The 19,681-nt window shown below is 38.1% G+C and overlaps 1 protein-coding gene across 10 annotated transcripts in view; it reads right to left on the bottom strand.

The window, feature by feature from the left end:
* The window catches only part of ZNF521 (zinc finger protein 521), a 232,500-nt gene that overhangs the window by 210,130 nt on the left and 2,689 nt on the right, over positions 1–19,681 (bottom strand). For 4 of the 10 annotated variants that reach the window (XR_011724515.1, XM_071737376.1, XM_071737377.1 and 1 more), the window contains exons 3-4: positions 4,078–4,140; positions 2,960–3,013 (exon numbers count right to left, since the gene is read on the bottom strand). The exons of 2 other annotated variants lie outside the window; for them this stretch is intronic. Coding sequence is in view for 6 of the 8 variants with exons in the window: in XM_071737376.1 (XP_071593477.1) it covers positions 2,960–3,013; positions 4,078–4,140 (117 nt within the window). In the remaining 2 variants the exon portion in view is untranslated. Of the gene's footprint in view, positions 1–2,959; positions 3,014–4,077; positions 4,141–19,524 lie in introns of all 10 variants that reach the window. 4 more of the 10 variants (XM_071737378.1, XM_071737382.1, XM_071737383.1 and 1 more) reach the window with 3 other exon arrangements.

Consider the following 19,681-nt stretch of genomic DNA (forward strand, 5'->3'; position numbering starts at 1 on the left):
CTCTACAGGGACAGAAGTCAGTCAAGCTTATTCCCTTCTGCTGCAACTTTAGAATACATGCTCTAGCCAACTGGCACATTTGTTTTTAGGTCAACACTTAAGTGGGACCCTCTGGGACCTAGGTTTGAGTTTAGTCTACGACAGCTTTGTGAAATGAGTTCTGGCAGTCTCAGCCCCTCTCAATGAATGCATTTCCACTGTGATCTTCTTCCGTGAAGAGATGTCACCACCATAATAAAAAGATACTTAAAGAGAGAAAATGTCATTTGGACGCTTGGTGAATAGATAGCTTTTCTGTTACTACAACAAATATCTTCCATCAAGAGCTGCTCTAACCTTAAATAGTTACTTAAACTGTGGATAAGCTGCCTTATTTGAGCTGCTCTTTTGAAAGACTAGAATAAAATATATTTCATAAATGCAACATGCATTCTCCTATGCTTCCTCCTTAACCTCTTGTTCAAAGCTCATGCTCACCTACAGACTTCAGGGCAAATGTAATTTATCTCCCACATTTCTTTCTCCCCAATATCTTCCAACAATCACAGTCACAATTCCCTCAACAAAGATCATCTTCAAAGTGATACTACCTTTTCCCAGCCTCTGCAAATGCCACTGCCATTTCCAGAGGCTTTCCTGCCCTATTTCATAGGCTGCCATGTACCAACTGAATTTTTTCAATACACATCAGCAGCAATGTACACATTGGCTCCATCTGCAGATATCATTGAAAATTATCTAGTATGGAAAGCAAGGTTACTTTTTTTGAACAGAAATAAATTCAGCCTATTAAGCCACTTTAAAAAAAATTAAGAAAAAGAACAGTTGTCTTCTGTTACTGATTATGTTAACATTACTTATAAATGGAAATTAAAAGAAGCATGATTTTCTCATTACTATGTTCCCTGGCAGGTGGTTCTCCTCTTGCCTTCTTCCTCTTCTTCATAAGGGATGTTATTGCTGTAACTTGGTCTAATAAAATTGCAACTTTGGGGAAAATGAAAAATTGCATTGGCTTAAGAGTGTTGGAGGCAATAAAGCCATGGACTTAATTTCAAGTATGGGAGCGGTTTAAGGCCAACCAGCAGAAATTCTATTCTGCCCATGTAAAAATGAGGTTTCACCACATTTACTTTTTATAACCCATATAAAAGTCAAGTAAAAGTAATGAATATCTGAAAGTTATCTCAGTAGACTGGCAAAGACTACCCATATTCTTGAAACTCATCTTACATATTTCTGCTTATGCTGCAAGGATCCATAGCTAATCACAACTAAAACATCAAGCCACCAAGAAAACAGCCTCTTTTCCAATCCATTTCACTCCCTTGCACTAGACCTCCTTCCAAGCCACTTCTGCATGGAAAAGTGCTGGCAAAAGAAAGGAAAACTTAGATCATGTGGTTATAATTATTACCAGGCAAGGAATATTTCTTCAGCTCAGTGGTAAAGTAAAACTCTGTCGCTCTCTGCTCCCAATAGTGTCCATCGCAAAACAACTGCCTCATTAAATCTCTGCAGTAAGATTAATATGCCGTAGCTGCACTACATTTATAACTTGGTACTCTATAAAAAGCACATTTAATGGTTAGAGCCAGAGCTTAGATACAAAGTATTACTATAAAAACTTCTGGCAGTGTGTACACAGTGTGGGTCTTCTGTACTGCCTGCTCCACCAGAAGGTTTTTTTGTTTTTAATATCGGCACTGCATTCTTGCTATGGAGAAAGCTAGAATGTTAAATCTTGCCTAGAAACAGACAGATGACAACAGAGGGCACGATGGCAAACAAATAACTAGCAAGACAATTTAACCACTGATAATTATTTTAAGAAAAAGAAAAGCAAAGCAGCCATCCCTCATCATATTGATCTGCAGATTTGCAGGTCTCTATTTTTCAACTTCACGTGTCTACAGCAGTACAAGTTTGCTTTCTTTCAAGTTTGCAGATAGCTAAATGGAAACATAAATATATTCAGAGGAGTTTGAGAAACTTCCCATTAAAAAAAAGCAGAGAACTCTCTCACTTCTATTTCCTCTTTTCAAACAACATATTTTCTGCAGAGAGACACTAGAACCTTTAAAAGGCACCAAAAAAAACCCACAGCACACACACACAAGAGAAATACGAAGTCTCCTGGCTGAAGCAGAAATTAACTGCAGTCTTCACCTTCATAAGAGGAATAACTTCAACTGTTCTCAAACAAATTACCTATATGTATTCTGAGATGACTAGCCTTCCAGGAATATCCTTAAGGAGCCAGCCCTTACTCCAAAAGGTGACCTCAGCTGAATGAATGAGACTATTCAGATGAGTCAGTCCTGCTCTTCAGACAATATGCTGTGGAATCAGTACCAAAGACAAAAGTGAAGTGTGTTTTGCATTCTCAGAATGGTATTAGAGAATAAAGAAGCCCTTGTTATTGGGAATTAACAATTATTTCTGCATGATTATTAACAATACATATCCCTGCGATCCTTACTCAAACAACAGCTTTGTCTACTCAGTCTCACTGACTTCAAATTATGGAGCCCTAAATTAATCCCTGACTGATGAGAAATTATACAAACAATCCTAAAAGAAATTACCCTTATCCACATATTTTACAAATGTGAAAATAACTTAAGCAGAATGAATATTCAAGTTCATCTGAAATGGCATAGAGTGGGCCATTATGTGGGTGATTATTGCTAAAAAAAAAAGAAAAAAAGAAAGTCATGCTACACTTTAGAATCACCTTACTTTCAGTTGGCTGACCTACCAAAGAAGGAATTTCTGATTCTCGGGAATTGAAAGGTGAGAGGAAAGGAAAGTTATTTTCCACTGCAAGCCCCAAGAATGCATTCTAAGCTGAAATGGAGAAGGAAGAGTGCAGGCTGTGCAAAATCACCCTGATCCAAAAATCCCTCACACTGTTGTCAAACGGTAAGCAAGCACTAATGAAGGAATTTAGCATTACCAGTCTGTGCGGCTGTATGTCCTGCCTGCTGGTCCTCTGTTTCATTTTCTTCTACTGTCAGAAAAAAGGTAAACAAAACAAAAACAAACAAAAAAAAAATATGTTAGGTAGGTAGCTGAAGTGATTCAAGCATCTTTACACCAGCTTCAGTTCTGAAAGCCAGTATGCTTGCACAACACGGGCAAGAAAAGCTGCACTGCAAAGTGCGAAAGCGCAGACCAGACTAAAACAGAGTATGTTGTTGCATGAAAGCTACAAATCTGAGAACAGAGTGACCAAATCAGTTTCATGGCTTAAAAACCAAATCAAATTTCCTCTGGGATATTTGTCTTCAATGCACTCTACTGTATTTGATTACAGAACTAAATGACAGAATAATTTTGGGCTTTAAGATTCTGTTCGCTCCGCATGGATAAGAAAAAGCCTTCTCCTGGCAGACGGGAGAGGTATATGTGCTAATTCATACATAAGCTTTAAAAAAAATAATAATAATCCTATATTCGGTAGCAAACATCTCAGCAGTGCAGACAGCCTTGCAAAGGAGAACTAACCCCATGCTGTTTTACTGTATACACCATGCCAGCATCTTTCCCTTGGCTCGCAGCTTTCCAGAGCAGTAGAACTAAAAACAATACAGTTCTTGTCAGATTCACTATTCAAAACTTGTTGGGTGAGAGTGAACCTAACAAGAGCCATTCTGCTGCTACTTCGAAAAATTAGACAGAGCTGTTCTCATATGCTCTGATATGATGCCTAAGTAAGATTGACTCTCCCAGAGCAAAAGTAAGGGAAGAGCTAAAAGGCAGAACTATTTCATTTTTGTGCTCCCAAAGACCGAGCGAGTTCTTTGAGTCAAAGAACAGCGGAGAGAACTCATTCTCCCTCCACTGGGGAAAAAGCTGAAAGGGGAAAGACTACACTTTTACAGCATTTCCACTCCCAAGAATTCAGACCTCAAAAATAATCATGCAACTGAGTTTAAATCCGAAGATTTGGGTTTGTATTGTTTTGGTTTATTTTTCATGGTTCTTGGGACAAGAGAGTGCAACACTTAGGGTCACATATAAATCCAGACACATATTCAAAAGAAGAGATACATATACACACTCCACAGGTACCTCTTTTCCTCCTCCGCCAACCCCAAGGCTTCATACAACTGGTTGTTTCTAGAATCTGAGTTTCTAGAAAAAAAACACCAGTTTTCATAAGGACATTCTTAGGACACCAGAAACTTGAAACACAGTGCATATATTAGTAAGCGTCAAGTACAGTCTCCCAAGGACTCTAAACAATCTCTACTTTTGTCCCAGAGCTGTGGCTAGTTAAATGCACTCTTCTCAACAGAGACCTGATATAGTTTCCCCAGCCCTGAAGTAAGTCAGGGTTTTCACAAAATACAATTTTATGAGCTGACTGCTTCAGCTGAACTTGTATTCTGCAGTCATGAAGTTACCAGTACTTCAGCTGTGATAATACTGGATGATTTTCTTTGTTATGCTGAAGCAGTCATCCCAGCAGTCCTCACAGCTAAAGGAAACTGGTCAGACAAAGAAAGCAAGGGGAAAAGCTCATGAAGAGCTGAGCTTCAGGGAACATGTGGTCAAACGCAAACTAAGCTAAGTAGAAAGATTTCTCTCCAAGGCAGAACGGATCAGAAAGATTCGTTAATGTAGCAAGAAAAATGAATACAACTAGTATACAGTTAGGGGAAAAAAAAAAAAAATACTGCCTTTTGTGACCCCCTCATAGCCCCCAGTGAAATCTCAGCAGCAGCCCGACCTGACCCTGTTTATCCCCACCACCAGCTGTTGATGTTTCCAAAAAATGATCTCGAGAACAAGCTCTAAAATTGAAAAATTAGTCTGTTTTTGCATTCTGCAAGAGGAAACTTATCTTGGTCATCATCAACTATTGTTCAACCTTATTAAAGGTAGTAGAAGTACTGAACATCTACCAATTAAATCCTCAGCCATGAAACATGTCATAACTAGGTCCAGAAAGGCAATTTAAAACCTCCATCATTTTTTAAGTCTTAAGACAGAACAAAGGTGACCAAACATGAACTTTTCAACAACAGTTTCCCAAGTCAGAAACTCCAAAATAAAGCAGCAACTTGCTAAAATGTAAAGATTTTCTTGTTCGAAGCAGATCTCCAAGTGTATGCAAACTAAAATGCACAAGTTCATCTGTTCTGATGTTTTGTACTGAATGTCTACTGCCACCAGCTGCAGCACCAGAATCTCTTGTTGCTAGTGAGAAGTGACTGCATGCCAAAATGTGCTCAGCTTTACATTGGTGACTGAGAAGTACAGCAAACATTTTTAGGTCTTAAAAATAAAAAATAAAAAAAAACCAACACAGACACTGCCTAACATAGCTTTCAGGTATGCAGTTTTGTAATGTGAAGGCACACACGTGAGAGTGTATGTCTTGTGAAATCAAATGTTTAAAACTTCCCTGATATTTTGGGATATGAAAATTCTTTGAGAGATGAGGTTTGCTTTCGACAAAGGCTGATCACTATGTCTTTATTATACTAAAATAAAAAAAGGAAGAAAGTATCAATGTAGGTAACTTTGTGGTTATCATCCTTCTAAATTGTTGTTGAAGCCCTTCCAGGATTCTTAGTCACAACAGAATCAAGTAGGTCAGAACAGGCCAGGGCACAAAGACTTGCTAATAATATTCAACTAGACTGATACAATTGTCAGGGAAATTAAAACTGTATTTAAGGGGACCTAAGGTAAAAGGAATAAGAGAACTGCCCCACAAAACCCACAGAATTAGAGAAATTTTAACATTAGCACAAATCATCTACTAAGTAGCATCTCATTTGCCTTTGCATTAAGTTAAATCTTTCCTCCAACTAGCATGGGCATTTGTTACAATAAGTAAGTGACAGCTGGCAGCATCAGATAAGCTCTCAATTAGTACTTTATGCCTTTCCACAACCAGATTTTGAAAACTTCAGTGCTACTTCAGCTCTCAGGCCATTGTTAAACTCATCTGACAGTAAAAAGTAGTGTGACATGCAGCCAACATTACCTTCCATTAAAAAAACAAGCAAACAAACAAAAAACCCGCAAAACATATGCCATTTTCTATCTGGAGATGAAGGCAACTTTAAATAGCACCTATACAGAGAGATTCTTTAAGTTTTCCTAGCTAAAACCATTTTTCTGGCACTAACATGAAATTTAACTAAGAATAGTCACAAGGATAATACTTAGATAAAACAGGACCATGGATGCACTATTTTTAATTCAAACATCAGAATTATAGATACTCGAGGACTTTAATTGCACATAGGGATGTCATCTTCATTACAGTGTATACAACATCTTAGCATAAGGTATGATAATTTGATATAATAAAGTCATACAATACCAGTAAAAGGAGAGGCCTTGTGAAACCAAAAAAACAGTTTATGAATCCAAACCATGAATAACTGGTGCTGCTGCTGAACAGCACCCCTAGATACATTTGAAATAATGTCATGAAAGAACAATACTTCTTGTCTCTACAGCTATGAGTTTATGACACGGGTCACCTGTTTCATTAGCTATAGAAATATTAGTCAGTCTGTTTCTTAAAAAAACAAACCACCAGCTCCTCATTACACGTATTCTCAGTGTAACTTCTGAAAAACGAAACAAACAGGAATAGCAAATATCAAAATTTTAAAAAAGTCCAGATCACCACAGCTGTGGCATCACTATTCCTGAGTGCAATTAAAAGAAAAAAGCAAAAAAAAAATCTCAGTAAGGCAAAACAGAATTCCAGTGTATCAATTTTATCTCCCATTATAAAAGACTATGGGTTGGATGGATATCAGTTTTTAAAATTTTACTGCAAAAAAAAAAAATTCTCTCTTAACTGAAACTGTGTTTATGTGAAAGGTTGGGACATTTCCACTTTGGTACAGCCAGTGTCCAAGGCAAACCCTGGTTTCAGTTCAGAGCACCTTTCATATTTAGGCTGCTGAAAGTTAACATGAAGGTCAACTATTCCTTTTTAAAGAAAACTACAATGAAAAATGAAGAGATCACACAGTACCATCAAGGACAGCCAATGAGGAAAACCTGTGGGAATTCTGATATGGAAAACCTCCTGACTGCTCTACAGCAACACCTGCTGATCAATGAGGATTTTACCCCTTATGCTTAGAGTATCTTCATGGGACACATGGTTATAAAGCTTATAAAAGAGGGAGAGATTATTTTATAAAGTTAATACAAATTTCAGAGATTTCCTAGCTTGCAAAATCTTCTTCTTATTCTACTGACTAACCAGGATTCTCCTTCACTGAAGAGTTAAGCTATAGATTTAGCACCCTAAGGAAGAGTACAAGTCATTTGTAGCTGATGGCTGGGAAAAAGCTTGCATGGAAGAGGAAAAAGGATATTTGCACCAAAAAGGAAGCCTTTTGGAAGACTATGGATAATATTTATGGCTTCTGAGCTATTCAAAACCATAATAAAATAAAAGCAAAAGATAATTGAAAAAAGCCTATTTTCTTCTAGCCAAGGTGGGTTAATAAATTTTTCAAAAGGCAAAAAAAAAGAACTGCCCCAAATGCCTGAGCCTCTTTCCAGCTTGTTAAACAAAGCAGGAGAAGCCCCATATCCTAAAATAAACTATAAAAATAGATTGCTATTGATTTATCCCTTCCTAAGACATATTCCTTGAGAGATGTGAGAAAAAAAAAACCCAAGAAACTAATATAGCAACTATGACTATCAGGATGGGGAGTTTAGAACATATATTTTTATCTTGCACTTTGCATTTCCTATAATTCAATACTTAATCTATAAATTTCCATTAGCATATGATTAGTAATTCAATTTAAAGCCATCTTTGCACAAAAGCCTTTTTCTTAGAATGGCAAGTTTGCCAAGTGCATCTTCAATCTACATGTTTGAATAATTTCTGCAGACAAGTAATAGAGACACTGGCTCTATTAGCATAATCAATACACAATTTACAGAGTTACCCAGACAGAACAGAAATAAAACGTGTGTGCCATTATTTCAGTACCTACAAATGACTGTAATTTCTGGAAGTATCTCACTACTTTTCTTTTCCATCCTTCTCACAGCCACATAAAAACCAAGAGGTTATTCATGCTGCCACCATCTACAGGTAGATATTAAGTATGATTAGATAGATTAATCACATGGCAGAAGGCAAATTTAAGAGCCAGTTACAGGAGATGCTGCATATCCTCTAACTCTATTCAAGTCAATGGATTTTGAAGATATTTCGCACTTTGAAGTAACATGCTGTGGAAAAAGATCTCCGTAAGGGTTCAGCCAGGATACAAAACTGAAATTAAAGAAGTTAGGGAGTCATATTAGATGCAGGATCAGATGCCAATGCATTGCCTGCTAGGGCTGCACCTCCCTCAGTTTTTTCTCTCCCTAGGTATCACTGGTGCTCTAAGACTCATCTTTTAAAATCATCTGGCCAACACAAGCAAGTGCAGAATTTCACACCTGGCTACACCACATATAAGCATCAATTCAGTGGGTGACTCCTGGAAGTCACCAACCATTTCAAACTGCTTCATAATGTCTTTTGAGATAAGCAGCACTCATAAAAGCTCAAAACTACTAAGGAAGTATTGTTTTATAAACAGCTTCATCTAATATCAATACACATCTATTAGCTACTAGCCAGAAACCTGATTATCATCCTGACTGCCAAATGCTTTTCCCAATTACTTTAGTGTGAGAAGAGTCAGAAAAAGAAATGCATTGCTGTGTTATTATTTCAAATATCTACATTTCAGAACTCTATTGAAAATTAGTTCTGTGTGTGTGGTTGCAACCGTACAAGAATCCAATTAATTATACAAATTAATATTTGGGGGGGTTATTCCTTTTCCTTTGTTCTGCGACATACCCCTTTTCCTATTTTGACCCTCCCCAGCATTGTAGCAACATTTTGTTGATACTAGTAAGCTCTTATTTTTCTTGAAAGATTCTTGTCATATAAAGCATTTTTCTTTTTGTATTGGCTTTTTCCAGAAGGCCCTCAGAGTATTCGTATTTTTCACTCCTCTCTTTAGTCTATCCAAACACTGAGCTTGGATTTTTATCCCCCTAAATTTCTTCTCATAGAAAGACTGAATAGGAGTTCCCAATTAGACAGCAGTGGTTGGAAAATATTATTTCTATGCTAAAATAAAGTATTTTCCTAGGCAGCACATAAAAATAAAAGTAATAAATATACTTAAGTGGAAAGAAATTACGTTCAAGGAATCATTTGGATATTCTTCCAATCCTTGATCTAGAGGATGACAGTATCCAAATGTGACAGGCTAAAGACATCCAGTTTTATATAACACTGTGTGCAGAAAAGGCAGGAGATGCTGATTCCTGAAGCAGGAGAGAATTCTACAGAAAGCCGAAAGCTAGGGGTGGAGGAGATACTGTGTTTCTGGATAGCCCAGGTAGCAGATTAATTAAGCCTGCCCAGAATAGTAACTTTGTTTCCCTGAACGTGCATCTTTTAACAAGCTTAAGCTACAGCTGCCTGTTCTCAAATTTTTACTGTTTAAAGTAAAAAAAGGTATGATATACTTTTAAAAGTCCTTAAAAACAAACAAACAAAACAAAACAAAAACAAAAATTAAAAGTCCTTAAAAACAAACAAACAAACCAAACCAAAACAATACAAAAACCAAAACCCAAAACCTTAAAGCTTTCTATAAACTTCAAGTAAATTCCAGACATCCGTAAGATTCTCTGTAATGCAATGTAGCAGACTACAGTGGATCTCCAAACCAGTTTGAGGACAGTGGTGAGAACCAGCAAAGCAAGAGGGAATCTCTCTGGGAGTCAATTCTTAGTTCCAGGGTGAGGACTTTGAGCTGCCCTCCCTGTCTGAAAATGAGTACTCCACCTCCATTCCTGAAAATGTGAGTGTGGGCATCCAGCCTATTTTGAGGAAAGACAGAAGTTGGGAGGCTAAGATAAATTTTAACCTCGTTATAAAACCTAGTTCTTAATATGTATGTTTTCAGAGTGGTTTGTCTCAGTATACCAGAGCTATGAATCACCTAAGATGTCTAACTCTCCCAGAGGGACATAACTAAGAATTTCTGGTACCACTACAGACCTGTATTATCAACTGTGACTAGAAAACTGGAAATTCATTAAACACTACCTACAAAAGTCTAAACTTGGTAACAGAGAGCAATTTGAATCAAACTGGTGCGTGGATCACAGAATCTTAGAGTAACCAACATTACACGAGTCTAAAGACAAGTGATGAAAGGAAGGTCTGTGATGATCTACAGTGAAGGTTACTATAGGTGGTCATTGCCTTTGAAAGTTAAGTCATTTGTTTACATGCCTAAAATGAGGCACTTAAATTGAGGAGTTTGGATTGTCTGTCACCAATCCAACAACAAAACAAAATATATATGCATGATTGAGCTCTGCTACCTAAAAACACACATTTATCTCAGTTAAAAAAACACCTCCATTCAACTGAGATTATCCCTGATTTACCAGAGATCTCCCATCTACTGTGTACCAGGGGTTTTGTAAGTTTCTTTCTGATCCCTCAGACTCCATGCTCTGTTGTAGATGACCTTCTATCATGTACCACAGTATTCTGCTCTGTATCCACAAGTGAGCTTAGAAGCAAAAAAACTAGTGAGGGGGCCCTGCATCTATTTAGATTCCAGTTCTGCTTCAGATGCCAGTTCAGATCCTACCTATGGGTCTGTAGTTCTACCATGCAGGCTTTCTCAGCACTGTGCATCTCAGTGCTGAAATCAAACCAAAGCCCCACCATGGCTGGCCAGTGGAAAATTAAATATGCTCCTGACTGCCCTAGCTTTGGACACAGTCTTTTATGGGCTGGTTCTTCAGCATTTACATACCCTTCTGTGGTTGCTACAAGATACTGGCAGAAAATCTGTGGGTTAAATACCTCTTCCTCTCCCCCTCTTGCCACACCCACTGGTTAGATCGTTCACACATGATGTGGGTGACACCAGCTGAACTTTCTTCTCTATCAGAAGGATTTGTACTCCCGTCATGAGCTTCTGAACAAAGAGCACTCAGTCTCAGACTTAAGATGCACTAATTTATTGCTGTCGAAGCTGCCATAACTCATCTACAGTAGCCACTGAACTAGCAAGAAGGAGAATTAGCATGATACCTTATTCTTGTGGTTCAGGAACCCACCTACAAAGTGGAACATGTGGACTCTGGTTCTAGCATCGCTGAAATAATTAATCAGAAGTAATGCTGCAGTAAGAACCTGGCAAACAAGGATCCAGATCTCCTCTTTCTCCATTGTCACTCATGCCATTAGAGTCATGACTCTTGTGAATGAGCACTCTTTCTCACCCTCTTGTCCAACAAAATTACATGGGAATTACGAGGTGAAACATCACTGACAAAAATAAAAGGATGTTTTGTTTGTGCTATGATGCTCATACCACAATATGCTATGTAATGACTGATGTGCTCCCTGTGAGATTCAAACATCCTTAAACAAAGCACAGAACAGAAGCCCTGCCCCTCACATCCCAGCAGAGCAAAGAACTTTTCCTGCTCATTAAAGGAGAGAGCAGTACAAGCCCTCAATTTCTGCTAGTTTGGGAAGAAAGGAACTACCTGTCCCCTCTCTCCAATAAGTAGAATCAGCTATGTGACTGCTATGAGATACCCTATGGCACTAAGATGGATGCCCACATCTACAACAGAGGAGTAACTAAGACACACTCTTTTTTCCAAGTTTTTCCAACTGTCTTCCATTTAGTTCATACTAAATAATATTCATAATCCCCTAATCCACCTATGAATAATATAAAGAATCCAAGCACCTGGTGCAGTATGAATATTCCCCAAGGCAGCCAGGCACCTCTAAACTAAGCACTGCCATACCAGCGCAAGCCCTTTTTTTATTTTTTTGGACTCAGCCATAGAGCTTTCCAACCTTTCTTCAATTGATTTACATTTGTACCTGACTAGCAAGTCTTCTGATTAAAAGATTCACCCGAAATTGCAAACTAATTCTTTTCCTGTGCTCTAGGTCTTTACAAGTCACGTAAAGCAATCCCTTCCCAGCGGCTGCACACACAGACCAATAGCAATCCATTTCCTCCTCCCATCTTCAGAGTGAAAACGTTTCATCAGGCATGGATCTTGACATCCTGTTGTCCTGGAACCAATGAATCAGAAAGTTCCTTCCTCACAATTGTATTCTTTGGAGGTGGAAAATAGTTAACTTCCCCACCCCCCCTCCTCCTTCCTATTGCCACTATCAAAGTTAGAAATTCACTTGACTCCGTCTGGGTGGGGAGGTAAGGGGGGATGGGGAAGTAGAAGAAGACAAAGCAACTATCATAATCCAGTGCCAGAGAAAGTTTTGTTGATCAAAGCATAACCTAGTCTTCCCAAGGACACTGCTTCACATCATCCAGTCCAGCAACACAGCAGGTATTTTATTTTTGCTTTTAGAGTCCCTTTCAAGAAGTTAACGAGTCAATAATGGAAGCTGAATTTGATAGGTTACCAAAAAAAAAAAAAAAAAACCAACAAAAAAACCAAAAAAACCAAGCAAGCAAAAAATAAATTAAAACTAAGTAATCAATTATCACAGAATTTGTTGCTTGGATTATATTTTTCTGGCAAAATGCTACCAAAGAACAGTAAGGACATAACAAGCTGGTAAGGAGGAGCTGCATAGAAAAGCCATCTATTGTGCAGTTAACCAGAATATTTAGACTTCAAAGTGCTGTAGCTTTTCCAGACTCATGTAACACCAAGTGTCTGTATGAGAAACTAGGATGAGAGGTTTTCCATGTGCAGTTTGGTAAGGACAAAATTCCTGTTCCAGGTTATTACTTTGCACGAGAGAATAAGCTCTATAAAAACAAGGTCTGGGATGGAGGGAAACAACCGATACCCTCAGTATCAACATCCTGTCCATTTGTCCTCAGGGCAAAAAGGCATTCTGCTTCAGCCAAGAAGCTGATTAACTAATGACTAGTACTTTCACATTTCTAAGAAGGCTACCTAGTTCCTGAGACTGTGTTTTTAAATCAACCATAATACTCCCCTATCACATTAAAAAAGAAAAAAAAAGGAGGGGGTGAGGGAGTCACTGTACCAACATATATATAAATGACTAAGAAATCTTGAAGGACTAAAAATCTTAACCTTAGACAGAAAAATTGCACCTAATGGCATCTATATCTAAAAGTGAAAGTATCAGGTGAATCACTTACATAAAAAACACCCTTCTGTCTCACTCCCATGATAAAAAAAGAGGAAGGGGGACATAAAAATGAAAACAGATCCCCCAAAATCTAAAAAATCAGTTGGCATGAACTGTGCAGAATTGGTAACAGTCCTACAACCCTTTTGCATATACATTAAACAGATTCAGCTGTAGAAAGAAAAGTTGCAGTACAGCATGTGCAACATCACTCTAGCTAAAGGAAAACCTAAGAGGCTCAAATTTGCACATACACAGAACAAGAATAACCAAGAATGAATCCTGAAAAAGGAGGAAAAAATAAACACACTAACATCTTTTTCTCTATAATTCTGCAGTATAGGGGCGGGGGGAGGGAGGGGAAGCTTTTGAAACTAAATAAATGTGAAGTGGGGAAAAAAAGTCTGAATACTGTTAATTTATATTGTCAATACAGAAGAGAGTGGTCCTGACTCAAAAATCCATTGGAAGAGGGTGATTTCATGCAGTCTCAGTAACATGTGCTTTAAAGAATATAAAACAGATTTTTTTGAAAACTGGGAGGGCTGAATGGAAATGTTAATTATAGCATGTAGTAATAAGGATACCCCCAAGATCAGCCCTATCTTTTTTGCTACAGCATAGTCCCTAGGCATATGGCTAACTACTTGATCATTATCCTGGCTAAAACTAAAGCTACTGAAGTTTAGGAGATTCATTCTAACAGAATCGCTTTCATCTCTAATAACTGCTAAAGTAGCATAATTACTCATTCTTGAGGTGAAATAAAACCCAAGTTGTCTAAAATTAAAGTTAAAACAAAAACAAACCTCACCACCTCTTCCAATTTTTGCCTGTTCACCTTATGTCAGAATCCAATGACAAAGTGTTTGTTGCATTATGATTTTAAAGTATGTAAAAGCTTCTCTGGTGCTATCTGACTTTTGTGAAGAGAACAACTGAAAAACTTTAATGCTTTGTAGTACCACACTGCAAAATATATTTGAAAACAGACATGGACATTTTCACAGCACCAAATAAAACAGGACCTGTTCTTTGTAGATCTGTATGTTGTCCCTTCAGGGAAAAATATATACGCATATATATATATGCCAGGGTTCTGACTTAAGTGAAATAGCACTTTTCCCCCACCCCAGATGGGACTGATTTTGAGCTCAGGTAGCCCTGCAGGAACCAATGGAAACTGTAAAATACAGCAGGGAACAGATGCTAAGAGGTCTGTCTTAAGGTATCAGCATTTATACAACTCCAAATTTCTTATTTTCGGCGTTTTGCACTGAAAAGCATCGAAACAGTACAATCTACATAAAATGTTAACATTTCTTCTAGATCCCTTCCTCACCTACAATTCTTCAAAAGGACGACTTTTTTTCCAAAACCTGCAAGTTTCAAAATACTGAATCATGTTTCAGAACAAAGAAATGAAAGCTATTAATTTAGTTGTAAATTAGACTGAATGAATTACAGAGCAACATAAAGCCTTACAAGACATCTTAGATCATGGTGGATAATATTATCCAACACTTGTTAGATTAGTGCCTCCATACTGACAGCTTCCCTTGTTACTCAAGTTAACAGCAACTCGGGAAAACAAAATCAAACCAAACTAAACATGCAGCATTTCTAAGCATCTTAAGATTATCCTTGTCACAAGATTTCACCTTCGTGGAAACTAGCAGTAAACCAGTAGCTGTTCAGATGTTCACTCCTAATAGTACCTGCTCCTAAGAAGCAGGTAGTAATGGTCAGCATAGCTCATGCTGGCCCCCAAAAGGACTGGGTAGCATTACTGCAATTCTCCAGCTAATCAAGACCATCGATACCACTATGCACTACCAAAGGTACTGTGTTTTACTAAAGATTAGGGATATTCTTGTTGTTACAGACCTTTTTCATATATAAAGGAGCTGGGGCTTGCTTTGGCAAGTCAAAAAGAGAATGTTACAAATAGCCTGCATCAAAAAACAAACAAACAAACAAGATATTAATTTAAATCCTCTTTGTAATTTGTTCTTTTTCATCTACTCTTTTTATGTTCGATATCTTAATTTTTGCCCTTTTTTGGATGGCCAAATAGAAGCCAGCAATCCACTCATGCATCAAACAGATGTTTTTGCTTTTCAGGCCAAATGGAATCTTACGAATTTTTTGTTCCCTCCCTATAAAATGATAATGCCAAAATAACACTGTTCCTGAAAATGGCCCGTTCAGAAAAAGCTCTTTGGACTGGTAATACTGAAACTTTCAGTCAAGTTCACAGAAATCCTGCCAATACTAATTGCTAGTTTTGTTTATGCTGGATTGATTATAGTCTAATCAGCAGACAACCTAATGACTTTTGAGTCTACTCTATGCAATTTAAAAGCCTGGGAGGGTTGGAGCTGAGAATAAACAGTCATATAGACATAGATATAGATATAGATATATAGATATAGATACACAGAACTGTAAAGGCTCTTGTTTGAAGGGGATCAGAATGTCAAACTATTGCTGCTATCAAGAAAGATTTTTGGTTTAATCGACCACTGTTCTACTTTCCTTGGTACTACACCACACCACCTGCGTCTCTGTATGAAATACATCCTTTTGCTTCAAATTTATGATGAGAAATCATTAAAACACAAGTACATTCGCTCAGTCCACCAACACTCTGCGTGAATTGAGTTGCAGCTGTAAATTCAGTCAGGATGGAAAGAGTACCGAGGCTTCCTCAAATAGAAGGGGCAACTTTAAGATACATTTTGGGCTTGCAAAAATATTTCAGTATACAAGCCTACTTTAAAAAGAGCATAGCTATGTAAAATACATCCACAATTTTTTTTCCTTCTCATCTTTTTAGGAACTAACATTCAGTAATCTTATTTCTTCATTCAGGCATGGGATACAAAATTACAGTAAGTAAAAATCTGCTTTAAGGTAATAACAATTTATTTTTCTTTTATTTATTTTTTTCAAAAAGAAATCACTGCCAGAGATCAGCTCATCTATTAAATGTGTGGGGCTGTTCCAGTTTCCCTGTGATGTCTTATCTAACACCTGCAATTTCAGTGATTTTTTCATTACTGATTTTAGCATTATGAATACTACCTAACTTTAGCTTAGAGAAAACCTGGGTTTAACATTTAGTGAGACCACAGTTTGGTTCAGTATGGTGTAAAGAATATCCGTTTGTTTTTTTGTGTTTTGTTGTGGCTTGGTTTTGTTTTGTTTTCTGCGAGGGACAGTGTTTTTGTAACTTTCTTTCTAAACAAAGTTACTCATCAAAGGCCGCTAGTAAGGGCAAAAGGAAAGCCTCAAGCCCTCCCAAGACTAAAACCCCATAAACCAGAAAGGGGAGGGAGGGGAGAGGCGGTCAATAACCTAAGTGTGATATCTACAAAGCATGCCAAGTCACAAAAAAAAGGTTTACCATTCAAATGGCCAAGTTAAACAAGATACAAGCGAGCTGCTTGCCCTCCCTCCCTTGCTTTCTCATCTCAGGGGGTCTCTCCAGCATGGTTTTGCTCAGGGAATGGCATTGCCCCGAGGTGTTGGGATTTCAAGGATTGCCCTATCAATTGCCCTTCTTCAATACCCTTCATTTGCACAGTGGCTCTTTTGGGGCTTATAATTGGGTATCATATCTCTGACTTCTCTTTCCCCGCCTGTTTTTCTCCTGCTCTCCTCCCTTACTTACCAAATGCATTAGCTGCTTTTGATCAGGCCAGTGATACCTAACCAAATAGATTTTTTTTTTTTTTTTTTTTTTTACCAGAAACTAGATGAGGAAAATGGGATAAATTAATCAGTAGAATGAAATATAGGTCATGACTGATGAGTTTGATGCAACTGATCCTTGCTCTGCCTAAAAGAATGTGGTAGTTGAACTTTAATTCCTCCTTCCTGAAGTGAAATAAGACATTTGAATTACAGATTTTTGGGAAGTTAAATAATTTACTCTCCTTTTGAGACATTTTTTGCCACAACCTTGTAGTACATTTGTAAGAGACAGCACTTTTCATAGACAGTAATTATGTTCTTATTTTCCTTGAAAAGATGTTTTGTTGTTCTTAAATTGTAAGGGGATTATCTAATGTTAGCCATGCCTTTTTTTTTCTTTCCTAGGTCAAAATCTGAGATGCAATCCTTACCAAGAGCTGAGGGACAGTCAGACCAAAGTTGGCAAGACACCAAAACAGGAGGGAAAGAGAAAAAAGAAGAAAAAAAAAAAAAAAAAAAAAAAAAAAGAGAGAGAGAGAGAGAAAAAGAAACAGAAAAGGAATGTAAACAAGAAACCAGAATAATTCAAAAAAGTGTATTTTCAAGTAATAGAACAAATTCAGTCATCATCAAGTTCTTACCACCCAACATTTCAGATGAACATTAGTTTCATGCATTCAGTATAAAAACCTCAATTGTCATTTTGTTTTAATGTATTTACCTGACTTGTATCAGTATTCCCCTAAGATATAAGTTTCAAATTAAGTTATCAGAAGTGACAGACATATCAAAAATATCTCTTATATCTTCCCCCAAAAAGGCTTGCTAAGTACATGACAAATTGGAAATGTAATGTGTAACTCCATATTTTATTTAGATGTAAAACAGCACTCACGAGCTTAAATAACTCATTTACATACATTCAAATAATAGTTTTTGCAGAGAAGCTATTTAAAATACTGTTTATTTTTAAACTGTAGAACTGTATTTTGTACTAACTAGATCAGTAATGCTTAAGAAATAAGGAGCTGAAATAAGCACTGCACTGGAGTTACAGTTTAAATTCTCCTTGCAACATTACTTACAGCTTTTGTTTGTTCACTAAAAATGAAGATGTAATAACTGATGGGCAGACTCCCATCAATGAATTTAAATGCTACCTCTATTCAAGCATCTTTCAACTTCTCAGATGAATTGCATTATTAGCCCTTTCAGAAATCTTAAAATCGGACTGCTTTCAGAATACTATTAATCCACTCAAAAATTGACATGATTTAAAAAAATGGGGAAAATGAAAAAGATATTTGAACAAAGGCCACCAAGAACGATAACCTACTCCCCAAAGGTAATTACTGCAGCAATAATTACAGATGATGATTGATTTACTGCCTGGTTTTAGTTGAAAAATAGTAAATAAGACACTGCAAAGCATCTATCATCTCTATTCTGAACATTAAGCAGTATTCTTAAGTCAGTAGTTTATTGTCAGCAGATCCGACCTACTCCATCTGAACCATACAATGTTGCTCTTTCCTCGGTTTAGGGACTCCCAGGCTACTGGTACATCAGGAAGTCAAAGCCCATACCTCCACATAAAATGGAAGCTGAATCTTTTGTTTTAAATTAAGTGTGATGTTTACAGGGAAGACATTTGAAACAAACCTCCTCTCTGTAACGCGTCTGACAAATAACCACGAGTAAAACACATCCAGTGTCTTAACAGGAGAACGATTTCCTCTATTTGCTGATTAATTCTCAACACTTACTCCTTCACACTTAAATACTTGGAGGACTAAGACTACCCTTCAGTTAAAGTTTCCCAGCATCTTTTTCTTGCAAATACGGCTAATTGGTCGGTCTCCTACTGGCTCTAAAACTCTTATGCGCACGTAAATAAATCCTCCCTGGGAAGGTCGGAATATAAGTGCTCACCCAAGCAACAGAACTTTCATTGTGGTATCATTTTTGAAAGGTAAGGGAAGAGCGGCTCGTTTGTTCTTCACAAGGTGCCAGACAAAAGCACCACTGAACCGCTCAAACTTGGGTAAACTAGATACAGACTGCAGCAGCAGGTAAAGCAGTAAATTCAAGGCACCCTTTTATTCCCTTTTAAGATATCTGGAGAGTTTAAGGAAAGAAAGAAAAAAAAGAAAAAAAAAAAAAAAAAATAAAGCCTGCTCTAAAGCTCACTGAAGTCAACACGAAGACTTTGAAAAGGGAACTCCTGGAAAGAGTCGTTTCAAGCGAAAGGAGCACAGTTTCTTTGCCAGGTCCTCCTGTGCAAGTCCATAAAAGCAGACCCCGCTCCTGCTTTCTAACTATGAAATTGCGCCGGTTTCTAGGCACTTAACTCCTGGTGTACACGCCAGCCTCGCCGAGAGGAAAACAAGGCCTGCCGGCAGCCACGAAGCGGCTCGGGATCACATCCCCGGCCGGGGGCTGTCCGGGCTCTGCGCTGCCGGTGCAGGCAGGACCCCCTCCCCATCCCCCGCCTCTCACCTCGCCCCCCCCTTCCCGGGCCGCCCAAGTTGCTCGCATCTCCCCAGACCTTTCTCCCTGTTCCCTCTTCACCCTCCCGCCGTCCCCGCTCCCCCCAAAAGTAGACAACTTATAGATGTGCTGACCTGACGCAACCCAGGCTTTATTCAACTTCACTGCAATGTACAGACCAACCCGGGAGGAACGCGCCCATCCAGAGAGAGATGTTTATTTGAGGTGACAGCCACCCCTCAGCCTCCTTTCCCCGCTCGCAGGCGGGGAGAAGCCCCTGCCCGCCCGGCC

Source organism: Heliangelus exortis, chromosome 2 (assembly GCF_036169615.1).
Source record: "Heliangelus exortis chromosome 2, bHelExo1.hap1, whole genome shotgun sequence".
NCBI classification, from domain to species: Eukaryota; Metazoa; Chordata; class Aves; order Apodiformes; family Trochilidae; genus Heliangelus; species Heliangelus exortis.